Genomic DNA, 14,545 nt, shown 5'->3' with positions numbered 1-14,545 from the left:
GCACTATGTGAAACGCTTTCAGACACTCAAATTACCAAACACTGAAATACATTTAATGTCACTGTTTCTTGTACATATTTCATTAAATAGTCATTTTGGCTTTTTTTTTTAATGCTCTACGACATCTTGTGCAGAAGGGAACTAACGTAGCAGCACTGTACCACTGTTATTCCCTTGCTCAGCGTGGCTGAACCTGCCGTCAGTGGTCTGTGATATTTGAACCACAGGAGACTGTGAGGATTGAGTTTAACAGCATGACGTGTCACAGACTCAGCGTGAACGCTTGTGCTGCCCAATGAATCAGTTCTGCTGGTAAATTCTCCTTCTTAGGTCAGAAAATAGTGTATGTGCAGAATACAGCGGGGTCCAAAAGTGTGATACAGAAAGTTTGAGGATTAAAAGCGTCAGTGCCACACGTTTAACGTTGATATGGTGCAGAATCTAAAACTTCAATTCTTATTCTATTTTGCAGCATTTTATTAAATTGGTGGTCAGTTGCATCATTATTGAGCTTTTCAGGCCATTAATCTAAATATAGTTGCTTTATTCTCACATTTTGGAAATTAAACATCTACTGTCCGTTACACTTTTAAACAAGAAGGCGGCCATAGGACAAATCTGGCTTTAAGAGAGGTTTCCACGCTGTTACAGCAAACTACAGTGTCACTTTAACTACACCTACACCTACACCTGGCTACAACTTCACTGTCGGCAATCAAATCCCAGTGACATTCAGTGGAGATGGAGTTTCTCTAATCACAGCCAAGTCTCTTTTCACGCACACAAACAGACAAAACTCACCGTGTCCGTGCAGAGTCCATGTCCAGGACCAGCTTCGCTAAATGTTTCCTCTGTTTCTGGATGTTTGGGATTTCCACCTGGCAGACAGAGCAGAGGTTTTACCTCCGTTGGTTGTTTGTTGGTGTAAAAGAGGACGAGACAGAGTCCGTATTGTCAGAGGTTCGGCCCCTGTGCTAGTAAAACTCACCACTGCACTACGTCTATTAGTAGGTGTCATGGAGATTAGTTTACTAATCAGAATGACAACATCCTGCATTAGACACATGTGGGTGTAGCCATGTGTACATGTTTTTCAGAGTCGTATACTGTACCTCAGCGAGGTCATACAGAGGCTCGATGACGTCTCTCTCGATGGTGAGCTCGAACAAGATGAGCTCCTGAGCCAGTCTCTCCTGCGTCTCTCCGCAGAGCTTCAGCATTTTCCTGCAGCAAACAGCAAGAACACGAAACATCAGAAAACAGAAGAGTCTCCACGGGTTTGTGTCTCTCACTGTGACCAGGTCTGAATCTGTCCTTAGGGAACAGAAGACCAACTGATAATAAAATAGTGAATAAGATCTGATTTTACTTTTAAATGTGTGTATGTGTGCACTTCCTCACCCCAGCAGAGACTCGTCCCCGAGCACCGCCGCCCCGTCCATCATACATTGTGCGAGTGTTGTGAGAGGAAGCTTTTTCTAAACAGAAGCAGAGAAACACAATCGATGAATCAGCCGTCACACTCTGCTCAGTGACACATTCAACAGCGACAAAAACTATAATTAACAAATTAAATGAATCACACATAAAGATCAACAACATCTAAAGATCTTTATCAAAATGCATGTGGGAGGAGGCCGGGACAACTACAGCGAGCCTTATGGCTGCTTTTCCAAATCAAATGGGAACAAAAACCATGCAGAGATGTTGAAATCAGTGTGTTTGATGCACACATGCTGCACGTACTGTGTGACTCCTCTATCTGTCTCTATATCTACAGAAACCAGGGTGGAGGAGACCAAAATGAAATCTGTGATGTTTTCATGTCAATCTGGAAATAATCAACACATTTAGTGAGAATTTAATGTAAAAGTAGAATTTTATTAATAAACTAAAACTAAAACTATTATCATCCTGCAGCTCAACACACGGCATCAGAAGTCAAATTGTTATTCTATATGAAGATGAACTAGTTGGTGAGAGCAGGCTGTTGCACATTGATAAAAAAAAAGTATATTTAAATACAGTGAGATTTAAAAATCACATCGATAAAATGACATCTAGGAATGACACACAGCTCAGAGGAGCTCAGGTTTGGGAGGTTCCTGTGATTCTGTCTTCTGATCTTAAACAAATTCACAAGTTCAGACAAATGTCTTTACATCTATCTACATACATCGTGTTTGTACGATGTGCTTTAAGTTTAGTTATATTCTCACGTCAGGTGTGAACGGCTCATTACACAGCAGCTCCTCTGGGTTAAGGTCTAACACTCAAAAAGTTCACAAACTTTTTCGCCTCACGTACACTGCAAACGTTTGAATAATGTGTTCAGCATGTACAGGAACAATGTTTCTATTGAACTCACCACAACTTAAGATGAATTTATGTTTAACTACTTTTTAGTTCCTAATGATGTTTCTGCAGTGGTCTGATCGTTTCATCATCAGCTCATTGTTTTTGCATCTGATCAGTCATAAATAGAAATAAAGGGAAACAGCACACATCAGCAGTTTTAGCAGCGTTAATGTGTTTTGGAGCGTTGAGTTGCTTCTTACCGAAGGCGACCTGACAGACTTTCTCTCCACGTCCACGCCCTGCTGGCCCTGCAGACAGGCGGTCAACTTCTTGTGCGTGCTGTGGGAAACCTGCTTGACCAGCTCCAGACGTTTCTCCACCTGACAAGCAGAAGGAAAGCCTCAGTGAGACACACACACTGTAACTGCACAGACTGTATCAGCTTCAGGACATCTCCATTGGCAGGAACAGACACGCACATGCAGCCATTCAAAGATCTGATTAAAAAGCTCGAGGCTCTGCAACTGTTTGTCTCTAAGACTCTTACATAAACAAGGTTCTTCTCACCTGATGACACCATTACCTGTCTTATTTAAATGCCTCTTATTTCATTATGAAATCAACTCAGTGGAACTAATGTCACAGCCACTGAAGGCATCATTAATCAGATCAATTACAGTGCTGCACCGCAAGTCAATCAGCGGGGACATTCAGCCTTTGGCGCTGTGAAAAGGTTCAATTTCAGCGCTCATTAACGTTGCCTGGAGGCAGCTCGCAAAGCCATTTGAAAAGGTCATTTTATGCACAATGAAAACTTTGCACCAATAATGTGTTTTCCCCCTGTGAGAAGCAGAAAACAGTGAAAAATAAAAACACACACACTGAACAAAGAGTCATTATTACCTGTAGCAAGTCATCACTTAATACTTCTGTTTTCTCAGCCCTGGAAGAGAAAAGAGAAACAAGAGGTGGAATTATAGGACATACACAGCATCCAGTCAGTGTAGTTACATTATAATAAATAACAGTTCAGGATGCTCTTTAAATAAAAATTTAAGAAACTGCCCAGTGAAAAGCATAAAATAATAACAATGACATTTTAACCCAAAGAAAACTCTCGTTCCTGTGTTTTAATTAATTTCTGTGAAATCTGTTCGATTGCTACAATTTTCTTATTAAAAAACAGCTCCTTATAATTAAATAATAATAAAACACAAAAGTTCCTAAACAGACATGAGCATCTACTCTGAGAATAACGGAATAAATCAAATATATAAAGATAAATAAATGAAATATGTACGTATAGATATGTGATAGGTGATAATGACAATGCCAACAGTGCAGCATAGCTTGAAACTATACATTATGATTAACGTCATGATTCCTCCACATTAGACATTAAAGACACATATAGAATATCACCGACTGTTTTCCTTTCACTACAATCCAGCTTCTACAGAGACGTTTCTGTTCCAGCTGCTGATTTTCCTTCAGGTGTTTCTTCTATAGATCTCGACATCAAGTCATCCTGAAACCTTTAAACCAGCGCTCACACTCAAGAGTTTTAACAACAGGAATCGACTCGACTGCTGCCGTCAGCAACATCAGAGTTCGACAGTTTGATTTATTTCGATTTACGTCGATATTTCAAGTCGTGCAAGACCACAAAGGCCTGAAGGTTCATAACATTCATATGAACTCTGGAGAAAAATGTCGCGGAGATTCTGTGGCCTTTGGAAAATGTGACAGCCATGTATTACTGCCTTTTCCATCCTCTGCATATAAACAACTGTATATGTGGTATTCAGTAAATATTCACTGCACACATGAGATTACTGAGAGATTTCTGGTACCACTGATTCTGTAGTTTCTACAAATCTGGACTTTATCAGTAAATAATACTATTAGTTAGACGCAAACTGCATTTTATTGGCTCTGTCTTAGTTTAGATTGAACAATAAAGTTGAATCTAATTTAATTGTTGAAAAGTATTTTCTACCCGTCCAACATGCAGCTCCAGTTTACTGTCACATTTGACAATTGAGACAGAAAAGCATCAAGTTATCACATCTGAGAAGCTGAAAACAACATTTATTGTGCATTTCTGCTTAAAGAACAACAACTAAACTCTGTAATTTGTTAGTTTGGTCCACTAAGAGCGGTTTGTTCCAGCTGGGTAATCACTCTCACTGCCATGACTGCAGATATCTGAAGCATCACATCACAACTACCAACACAGACGTTTCTCTCAGACTTTAAAGGGCTCAGTGATTGTTGGATTCACTCACACGTCTGGCTTCACTTTCCCTAAAAGCCTCTCAGCATTCGCCGTGATTCTCTTTATTTCAACGTTATGTTAAGAGTTAAAATACAAACCTACCCGAACAAACCAAGCTGTTCACAGACAGATTAAAGTGATTCATCGTGTTCTCACCCTGCGACCTGCAGGAGCTGCTTCATAAAGTCTCAACAGAAAAAAACATTTAATTTGCATTTTTTGTTTGGATTTTATTGGCTTTCAAAAAAGAAATGCAGAACAGATAAGAAAGAATGACCTAAGGAGAACTTCTTTAGTCCTGGATTTACAAACCTCGAGTTTAACAAGTGAAAGAATTTTTACTCCAGGTCACCGGGTCGTGAACTCTATTGAGTTTAAAATGTGCAGATATTTAAAGGGAGTATCATCATATTTTCTCTGTGATAACTGGTCCCCAGATAAGATGTGCAGTATTTGTATTTACAGTTAAATACATCAACAATCTACTCACTACTTGTTTATAGTTTGTCAGAACCGTGCAGGTCTGCAGCAGATTCCACCTGATCACGTCTAGCTGAATATTTTCCTTAGAAACAGTTTGAAACTGATCTACAGTGTAAAACATTAGGAGACATTATTAGAATGAACAACCTTTAAATTAAGCTGCTCTGAACCTGCTATACTCTGAGAGACACAGCATCTTATCTGCACCACGATTAAGAAGTTAAAAGAACTTTCTGAACAACCCTTCACTCCCTGAACAGCACACTGTCCGTGTGCTGCCACAAACACCTTCCATAAAATTGAATCTGGACTGCGGTGGACTTACAGAACCGTGCCGTTCCAGCTTGACGCTCTATCTCTGCTGATCCGCAGCTTTTTCTTCCACATGGTGGAGAAACCACCTGTTTTCAGGCAGCGGCCAAGTGACAATGACAAGCGAGGAAGGAGAGAAAGTAGAGTGACACAAGGAGAAGGCGAATGAGGGAGCGCAGCCTGAAGAATGAGACCTGAATGTCTGGTCCTCTCACTTATCAATCAGGTCAGAGTGTTTTTCACCTCTGGTAACAGGTCGGACTGCAGCAAAGTGAATTTTAGACAGTATAGAAATGTCCTGTTTACCACTGCACACACACACACACACACAGAGTGCAACAAAGAAATGGGATATGAAAAAACTCTTTTCCATCTCTCACACACACCTTCGCTGCCTCGGCTCGGCTGGACGATAATCGATCCGGCTGAAGTGAAACAGCTGGATGCAGGAGGACAATGAAAAAGCTCCTTTCATTCTGTCGTCTCCTCGGCTGGGGACTGTTCTGCTCTGAGCCTCAGCATGCAGCCTAATGACTGCGTCTTGCTCTTTTCTGCAAAGCTCTCAGCTGATATTATTATGTTCATTGTACATCTGTGTGTCACACATTCCGGTCCCGTTTTGCATGTGTTTGTAGTCAGTTTATGTCTTAGTGAGATCATTTGCATTTCTTTATTTTGCTCTTTAGGATTTGTGTTTTGCTTTTTGTGGTCAGTTTGCATCAGAAGAAGTCAAAAGATTAGCAGGGAGACAAAGGAGGGAGCAGCAGAGTAAAATGGCAGCGAGTGAGCAGCTGGAGCTAAAACACAGACTACAGCTGAGTGGCCTGACACAAAATGGTAGGCAGGGACAAAAACAGAGTCTCTGCAGGTGAGTGGATAGAAAAATGGTAGACCACAGTGTGGTGGAAGGTTTGTTACCAGACAGAGAGTCCAGACGAAGCAGAGTGGAACTAATACGCAGAGCCAAGCAAACTTTACACCTCAGGATCAGAGCAGCAGCAAAAAGGCAAACAGAAGGAGAACAAACAACACGACCAGGAGAAGAGCTGCAAGCATCCAGTCATGTGCATGTGTGCATCAGGGGGCTTAAATACCAGCTGGCTGACTGCTGATTCAGTGCAGGTGAGTGAGTGGGCGGGACAGGGCGGGCGAGGAGGAAGATGCTGAGCAGACGGGAAAAACAGAGAGAGCAGGACGGAGACATGTTGCAGCTAATGTGGCTGTAAAGAACCTTTGTTAGCTGACAGTCTGCAGCTCTCTCTGAATCCATTTCCTCTCTGACAACAAGAAACTGTGCACAAGATTTACTGGCTCAGTGAATTTAACTGTGGGATAATGACCCGTGTGCAAACACCCCCACACACACACACTCAGTAATGAGCAGGTTAGCAATGAGTCAACACTCCTGCAAGGTCCGGTGCTGCTCATTCAAACACAGCCAATCCAAATACGCTCACAATGCAAAGGATGGTTTGTCATTTTCTGTTGTGGGTGACATTTGTTCAGACTACACACACAAAAACACACACCTCATCTCTTCTACGAAGCGTAGCACACGCCAAACAAGCTGCTGTCAGCTCCTACGGTTCAGAGAGTTTTTCTGCCCGTGGTTGCTCATATTTTCTTGACCTCACAGGCTTCAGTGTATTATATTTACAAAAGCACCTGCGTAATGTCACGTCCTCAATTACCAGCAACACCACACATCTCCAAGAAGAAAATAACTTCATTGTTAACTGTCCTGCAGCATAATTAGTGTGCAGAGTTACTGGTTCCAGTAAGAAGCAGCTGAACACTGAACATCAGGCACACAAAGATAATAGAAATATATACTGACCCCTAATAATATTCAGAAACTGTTGTTTAAATAATGCACTGAATCTAACAACGTGCATTTGTGCATCTCAGGTAGCCTTGTCATTTAAATCTGCAGTGGCTTAAATATGATGAATCCTTCCTAGAGATATGTAGGGTCAGTGTCCCAGTCATACATTTATTGGTGCCTTCAGATATTTAATTTTACCTTTACAGTGAAAAACTTAACAGCAGCCGAGACGTTTGAATCTTGTGTTGGACATGTTCATTATATTCTCATTTGAATTGAAACTCACAGAAAGTGTTTAAAATATTATTTTCCTGTGTCCAAACACGCTGCTAACGTCTCGTCATGCTTCATGCACGTGTCTGTAGAGGACGAGGTCAGCTGTTAATGCTGCGCCGACACTTCCTCTCGGGGGGATTTGCTTTCGTAACACAGCATGATGACGGGGTCACAGCTGAGGAAGGGAGAGGCTGGAAAACAGAAAACTGTATTTTGGAAAAAGAAACGGCGTTGAAGCAAGAAGCTGCCCACAGGATGGACACAAGTAAAGCAAGTAAATATGTGGTGTAGTCACCACAGAGAGTTTCCTGTTTAGGTTTGTGTGACTGTTCTGTCCTCCATCTTTCTTGTCGTGCAGCACCCGCTCTGCCCTTCCCTCCTCTCTCTGCAGTTTTTTGTTAATTGTTTGAAACATCAAGGGCGTCACAGCATCCCGAATCAAAGCCTCGGCAGCACAGCCGGTGCTTTACTGCAGCATCAGCTCGTGTCGTCACAGCCAGGATTCCCACCGGCACAGGGAAAGGAGACATGGGCGGCGAGGTGGAGGACGCAGGAGGTGGTGATGGTGGTGAAGATGAAGAATACAGAAGCAGAAAACGATAATAGATGTAAAAAGGGGCTTGCTGGGACAAATCTTACAGAGAACAGAGTGTTCTCTTGTAAACTCTCCTTGTTTTCTTCTTTCCTCTTGTCCCAGACTTTTGGTGAAGAACCAGACTCCTTCACATTTTCATGCTCTGCTCTTTAAAAAGGCAGAAAACACAGCTGCACCGAAGCTGCGAGGCTGAGAGCAGTCCCCGAGGTCTGCACACAACCGGATCTGTTGAACATTATTTTGGTTACTGCATGAAACGAATAGCTCTGCACTAACTTGATGAAGTTATAGACACATTAGAGGCTGTAACTGTACAATCGAACACGATCCGACAACTCTCTGTGAAGTTCAGTCTTTGTTGACACTGTTAAAAAGGTAATAGCTGCATGTCTGCTGAGGTGGAGGTGGATTATACACAAAATACTATATAGAAAAGGACGAGTAGGTTTGAAGTAAATGAAATGTAAAAACATTTGAAGGAAAACGTGTGCAGGCTTTTTGTTCTCATTGGACAGTTCAGTGACCTCACCTCAGTCCCACTGTCCTTTAATGAACCTTCCCGGTGTGTTTATGTTCTCTTGTTTCACGTGTAGTTGACAAAGAATTAACCATGAGCCTTATTAGCTGAGACTGAACCTGCACAGACAGAAAAACCTTCCTCGATATTAAAGAATCCCGGTTTACAGAGCAGAACTAATAGACTGTTTGAACTCTCGTTCAGTTTCACATAGTTATTATAGTGGCACAATAATCTTGTATCACTTAATTCTAAGACGAATGAAGACAAGGAGCTCAGCTAATTGATTTAATAGTAGTGTAGTTTTTGAATTCAGGCTAAAATAAACCTCATAACTTCCAGCGGTTCACTCTCAGAGAGCAAATGATTAAACTAACTCCACCAGCGTCTGGTCCAGCCGAGCTTAGTAAATGTAGATATTCTATCAAAATAAAAGAAAGTACAACCAGTTACTGGAATCCATCCTCAGAGCAAACACTGACATACTTAACTTAATAACACTAATACGTTTAAAGCATTAAGTGCAGTATTTGCCTCCCAGTAATAGCACAAAAACACACTGTGGCAGAGAGCATCACATATAAACTACACAGCAAGAAGTCGACACACACATCAAATCAAAATTAATTAAACAGGCGGAGGCAGGAGGTCTGAACAGAAAAACAAAGTGAAACTTTGAAGTCGGTGAAGGTTTTCCACGTGCAGTTATCATGTCAACTGATTTTCTTTAGTTGGACGAAGAACTAAACTGGTTTCATCCATCCAGCAGGAGCTGGTTTGACCTTCATCCGTAAGCACGGCTCTTTTCTATTAAGTTAGCCGGTGCTGACACAGTGAGAGTATGTTGTTTTTTTTCATTTTAATGTAATTATAATTTCTAATAAAGTAAGAAGATAATGTCACACTTTACCGTAATGACCGGAAAAGCAGAGCAGAACAATACAAACAACAGAAAGAGCACAACATGCAACATAAACAGGATTTGTTGCCTCCTCTCTGATAAATGTGCATTCTCCAGTCACCTTAAGGCAGCTTAACACTGGATGTGTTTTCTCTGCTGAATGAGAGTCGCCCACGACGCTAAAAAGCTCCATCATCAATGTTGTTGTTTCAGCAGAAAGAACAGAGAGTGGAGCACGTAACCATTCACTGTGGTGTTGGTGAGTGCAGGTACATGTGGCACCACTGGTCCCAGCATCGATCAGCGGTGTGTTGTGATATCACTACATGAGCATCAGATATGTACATGTACATACTGAGCACTTCATTCAAATACATAAAAGCTCATATTTACGTATCTTAGGCAGGAGATTCAGTTTATGATGGAGAAAAAAACGTTCAAGGTCGGAAACGTACACTAAGAGAAATCTTCTACCCAGCATGCTTCTCTCTGCCACTAACTCTGGGGTGGGGGTGGGGTTGAGGTTGCTATGGCAGCAGGTGTTGCAGTGATAGAGGGGATGGATGGATCAAACGTCAGACGCGAAGATGAATGAAGCGATGGAGTAAAGTGGAGTCGTTCCTCTAGCGGGAGCCTGAGGTGCAGCGCCGGTGGCCGAGCCGAGCTTTCATTTGTCACAACAACAGAACCACCCAAGATGAGATCTGTATCTTCACACACACACACGCACACACACACGCACAGTCGTGCTCACATCTTCTGGCTTCAAGGTCATCCACTGCACTACAGCGACTGTGGGGGTGGAATAAGAAATGATCATCATGAAGCCTTTGAACAGCATCCCGGTGAAGTACAGGTACAAGTACTACAGCAAGTATAAATCTGAGGTACTTGAATGTTACCTTAGTATCTCTACTACCTATAGAGAGTTATTGTAGTTTTACAGTACCTACACTACATTTATTTACCAAGAGCATGACCTGGAGGAGCTACTTGCTAAATGTACTGGATATTACTTTAAAACATGCAGCTCATTTCTTTATCTCCTAAATGAATCCTCCATCGCTCCCTTTTTAAGGATCTATTCCAACATGTAGTCACAATATTTAGCCTTGTGCTATTCCTGCTGACGACCTGCTGCACGTGCTGCATAGCAAACAGTTGCAACAACACAACCCGGAGCTGAAGCTGCTCCAAACATCAAAATGCTGCTCACAGCCCAAAGTTTAGAGTGTCCAGGTTCAACTCTCCAGAGAGTGGCTGTTTTTTTAAGAAGCACTCAATCCCCCGGCTTTTCTAAGCTGAATACAATGAAACGGCCTGACTCATTCCAGATTCACCCAGAGTACCTCGGCCCTGTTGGCCTTCATGATGGACAAGACAATAACACAGAGCAAAGCCCAGAGAAATAAAATCAACCGTAGGTGGTCGTGCACGTCTTCACAGCTTCCAGAGATTCACTTTTCACCTCCAGGGTCTAATTGTTGTTGTCTGAAAATAGCACAGAACAGCCCGAACAACCAGGTCCAGAGAGGAACAGCTTGTTTGAATATTTGTAACATGTAAAGTTAAATATACACATCTAGATTTTTGAGATATAGCATGATGCAGCTCTGGTGAGACATTCAGGGACAGTACAGACAATAGGTGATCTGTGTTTCCAAAGCACTCAGAGCACAACAGCATTTAATAAAACTCTGCACTGAAAACATCACTACTACAAAACTCAGGGCAAAGAGGGACAGGATGAACTATTTCTAGTGTTTCTGAATACGCTTCTCCACTCTAATGTTTTTATGTTGAGATCTTTCACTTAAAATATCAACAGGTGACCTGTGCAGGTAAAAACTCAACTGAGCCATTAAATGCTGCTGTTAAATGCTAATACATGTTAACAACTTCAGCAGGTGTTTTCCCACTGAAAACTGAACATCTGGTGAAGAGTCTGCTCTGCATCCAGCTACAGACATGTGTTTATCCAGCCCTCTCCTCCAGCGCCGCCTCCACCCAGCCCTCTCTTCTCAACAGGAGTTGGGTCCCGGCCAGGAATGAGTTTGATGAGGGTTTCACATATTCTGACACTGTTCTTCCTGTTTTATCTCCCTCCAGCTCTGTTTCGTCCCCTCCTCCAATCTTACATCTCTGTAAAACCGCTTCTATCGGAGCCTCTCGTGACTCGCTGCCAACCGTCACTCGCTCAGTGTAGCTGAGGAAACGCTCGGCCTTCTGGCAGCCAGGCTAAGGACAGCTCGCTGGACTCATCTGTGCAGAAGTTCTGGGACGGGGAGGCTCCACAGCTGCCAAGTTGTCATCAACAATTACACAGAATGACTAATGACTCTGAGAAGAGGACTGAAGAGAGGGAAGAGAAGATGAAATCGCTCCCAAAGTTAGAAAATGTACCAAGAGTGAGAAATTCCATGCAAACAGAAACACCTTCATGTTCATGTGTGACGGAGCCGTGAAACAACTCAATCACGTGATTGTGGGACAAGACAACATGAGATGAGACTTGTTTATGTCCTTCTCTAAGCTTCCTGCTCTTCAGCTTCAGATTCTGTATCTCGGCCCGTTTCCTACAGAATAGTGATGTTAGGGTGTTGCTGTGGATGCGGCTGACCTCATTCCTCCTCACTGCTCACATCGAGTCTTTGTCCTTTCACATTTCTTGGAGTGACATTTAAGGAAGACCCAACCGATCCAAACACTGGAGGTCCTGTTCAAAATATTATAGTTTATAAACTTAAATCATCGAGATGATACGAACGGAGGGAACTGGGAGAACGTGACAGGACAGGATCTTCCACCCTGAAGATGTATCACTCTGTTGGATTTTCTGCTGTTACATAGTTGGTCAGTCTTTGTTTATACAAATTAAGACAGCAAAATACAGTTTATTCATCTAAACAATCAAATCCAGTCTTCACACCCTCACAGCTACAGAATAAAGTGGAGTATCTTCTCCCACAGATGTTCCCAGCTGCAGAATGAATGTTCACTAGTGACAGCTGAAACTACACGTGTCACTTTAACCATTAAATGCAACAGTCAGCGAATGAGAAACTACTATCTGAATGATTTGCACACTGACATTTGCAAATAATAAATCGTGTCAGAGTTTATCGCCTATTGCCAACTTCAGAGTCCAAAATTATTTTTGACATTCAGACACTTTTACTCTCATTTGCAGCTGCGAAGCCGCCCTGTTGAGTCCTGCTGTGAAAAAGAGCCGCTCTGCAAAACCAGCAGGCAGAGACAGAGTTTAGAGTTTAGTAAAGAAGAGATTATACTTTAACCAGACTTATTTTAGCAGATATCAGTACTTACATCGGTCTGATACACTGGTTCTATTCTCACAAACAACCGAACACTGTTTCCTGTGTCCTGTGTCTCTGAAGACACATCTTTATATTACACCTGATTCTCCAAATATCTTAAACATTGACTTGTTAATTATGTGGTAAGTTGGTTTTTAGGAAAGTCTGAGTAGCAGGGAAACAGTCAGCTGGATCAGGGCTATAGTCAGCCACAGTAAAAGAACCGACAGCAGACTATTGATCCAGACTAATTCACATTTACATAAATACAGTCTGCAACCAAATCTTCTGTGATTTGAACACATAGAACTATCAGGTTAGGCACACTGGACTGTACGTACACATGAATTATGAGTTGACTCGCACAACAGGGAGGAGACAGCAGGCGTGAATCCAGGCATTACAGCAACACTGATGTCACATTTCACTGTCACATCAAATGAATGAGTCCAACAGCTGTTTCCAGCTCAGACGGAGACTCAGACTAACGTGAAGAGCGCTGAAGAACAGACAGATCTTTGAGAGGGCTGTTAATAAAAACCTGTGACCTCAGAAGAAGCAAAGAAACTTTAATGATGTGACGTAATGTGAGGTTTCTTGCAACCTTCCTCTCTTAAGAGTAACTTGTAATCTGAATGTGAGACGTACAAGGTGTCCACACCAAGAGCACACAGAGGAAAACATTGTTATAAGAGTAATCTAATCTATATACAGTAACTATGTCACCATAACCTTCTGTCTTCCTCTGTTTGATACTGAAAATTTGGTTGAAAGGGTCTGAAGAACGTGTTCAACCTTGGTCACATATTGTAACCCCAGCTCTATGAGTACAGTACAGCATTGATAGCACCATTGTTTGAGATCAATCTTTCTATTTCCGGTAGAAAGGTTTTTTTTAGTTTTTTCTGTGAGTGACTGACTAATGTCAAATGAAAATAGCCCATTTTTGTTGGCAGCATACAGTTTAGTAAGCAGGAATTAATGATATACTTATTTATTGGACCTGGATAAATGGTACAATATGAATTAAAGATTTAAGGAATCACATCCGGTCCCACTGTAGAACTAAAATCAAAGGCTACAGAAGTAAGAGACAGAACTTAAGGTTAGACTTTTAATGGCTTCTAAGGCTTTTCTTTTTTTAATTATCAGGCAATTTAACACCCTGACAGGTGCTAAATTAACCCAAAAGTTCAGAGCAGAGTACAGAAACCACTTTATTTAAAGTTAAAACTGAAAGTGGAAGAGTCAGTATAAAAGGTCAAAGTTGAAAACAGTGATGAATGTTTATAAAACACATGACTTCACTGTTTGCCGTCACATTTCTGATTCAGATGTTTCCAGTCTGTCTTATAGGGAGCCTTCTTTCCCTCAGTGTTGCATTAACTTTTAAATATTACACATGAAATATATAATGCAAAGATTAGTCCAATCGCAGTTGCAATCACGATAAATAAAAAAATAAATATCTGCACGTGTGAATGTCACAACCTCAACGCTCATAATAAAGAGACAACCGATCAGTCTGTGTTTAGGCAGTGGAGTGTGGAGCGTGTACAGTCACCTGATTAACAAATGCCAACAAGTGGAGCGATGCTGGACTGGGGGCCAAAACAAAAACACATGACGTATGTTGTGTGGGAGTATTTTGGTTACAAGCTCAGTGACACTGAGCAGAGAGAGGTCCTGTGTAAAACATCACAAAACACAATTATAGATGTCATGTCAGACGCAATACGATTA

General features: G+C 41.7%; 1 protein-coding gene across 2 annotated transcripts in view; it reads right to left on the bottom strand.

Annotated features, from left to right (window-relative positions):
- The window catches only part of LOC113156261 (rho GTPase-activating protein 44-like), a 54,258-nt gene that overhangs the window by 23,341 nt on the left and 16,372 nt on the right, over positions 1–14,545 (bottom strand). For both annotated transcript variants that reach the window (XM_026351284.2, XM_026351283.2), the window contains exons 2-6: positions 3,202–3,241; positions 2,559–2,678; positions 1,402–1,478; positions 1,113–1,224; positions 802–878 (exon numbers count right to left, since the gene is read on the bottom strand). In XM_026351284.2, coding sequence (XP_026207069.1) covers positions 802–878; positions 1,113–1,224; positions 1,402–1,478; positions 2,559–2,678; positions 3,202–3,241 — 426 coding nt within the window. The remainder of the gene's footprint in view (positions 1–801; positions 879–1,112; positions 1,225–1,401; positions 1,479–2,558; positions 2,679–3,201; positions 3,242–14,545) is intronic.

The sequence above is a fragment of the Anabas testudineus genome, chromosome 19 (assembly GCF_900324465.2).
Source record: "Anabas testudineus chromosome 19, fAnaTes1.2, whole genome shotgun sequence".
Classification (NCBI taxonomy): domain Eukaryota; kingdom Metazoa; phylum Chordata; class Actinopteri; order Anabantiformes; family Anabantidae; genus Anabas; species Anabas testudineus.
Note: the sequence above shows the minus strand (reverse complement) of the source record. Positions and strands in the feature narration are given on the sequence as shown.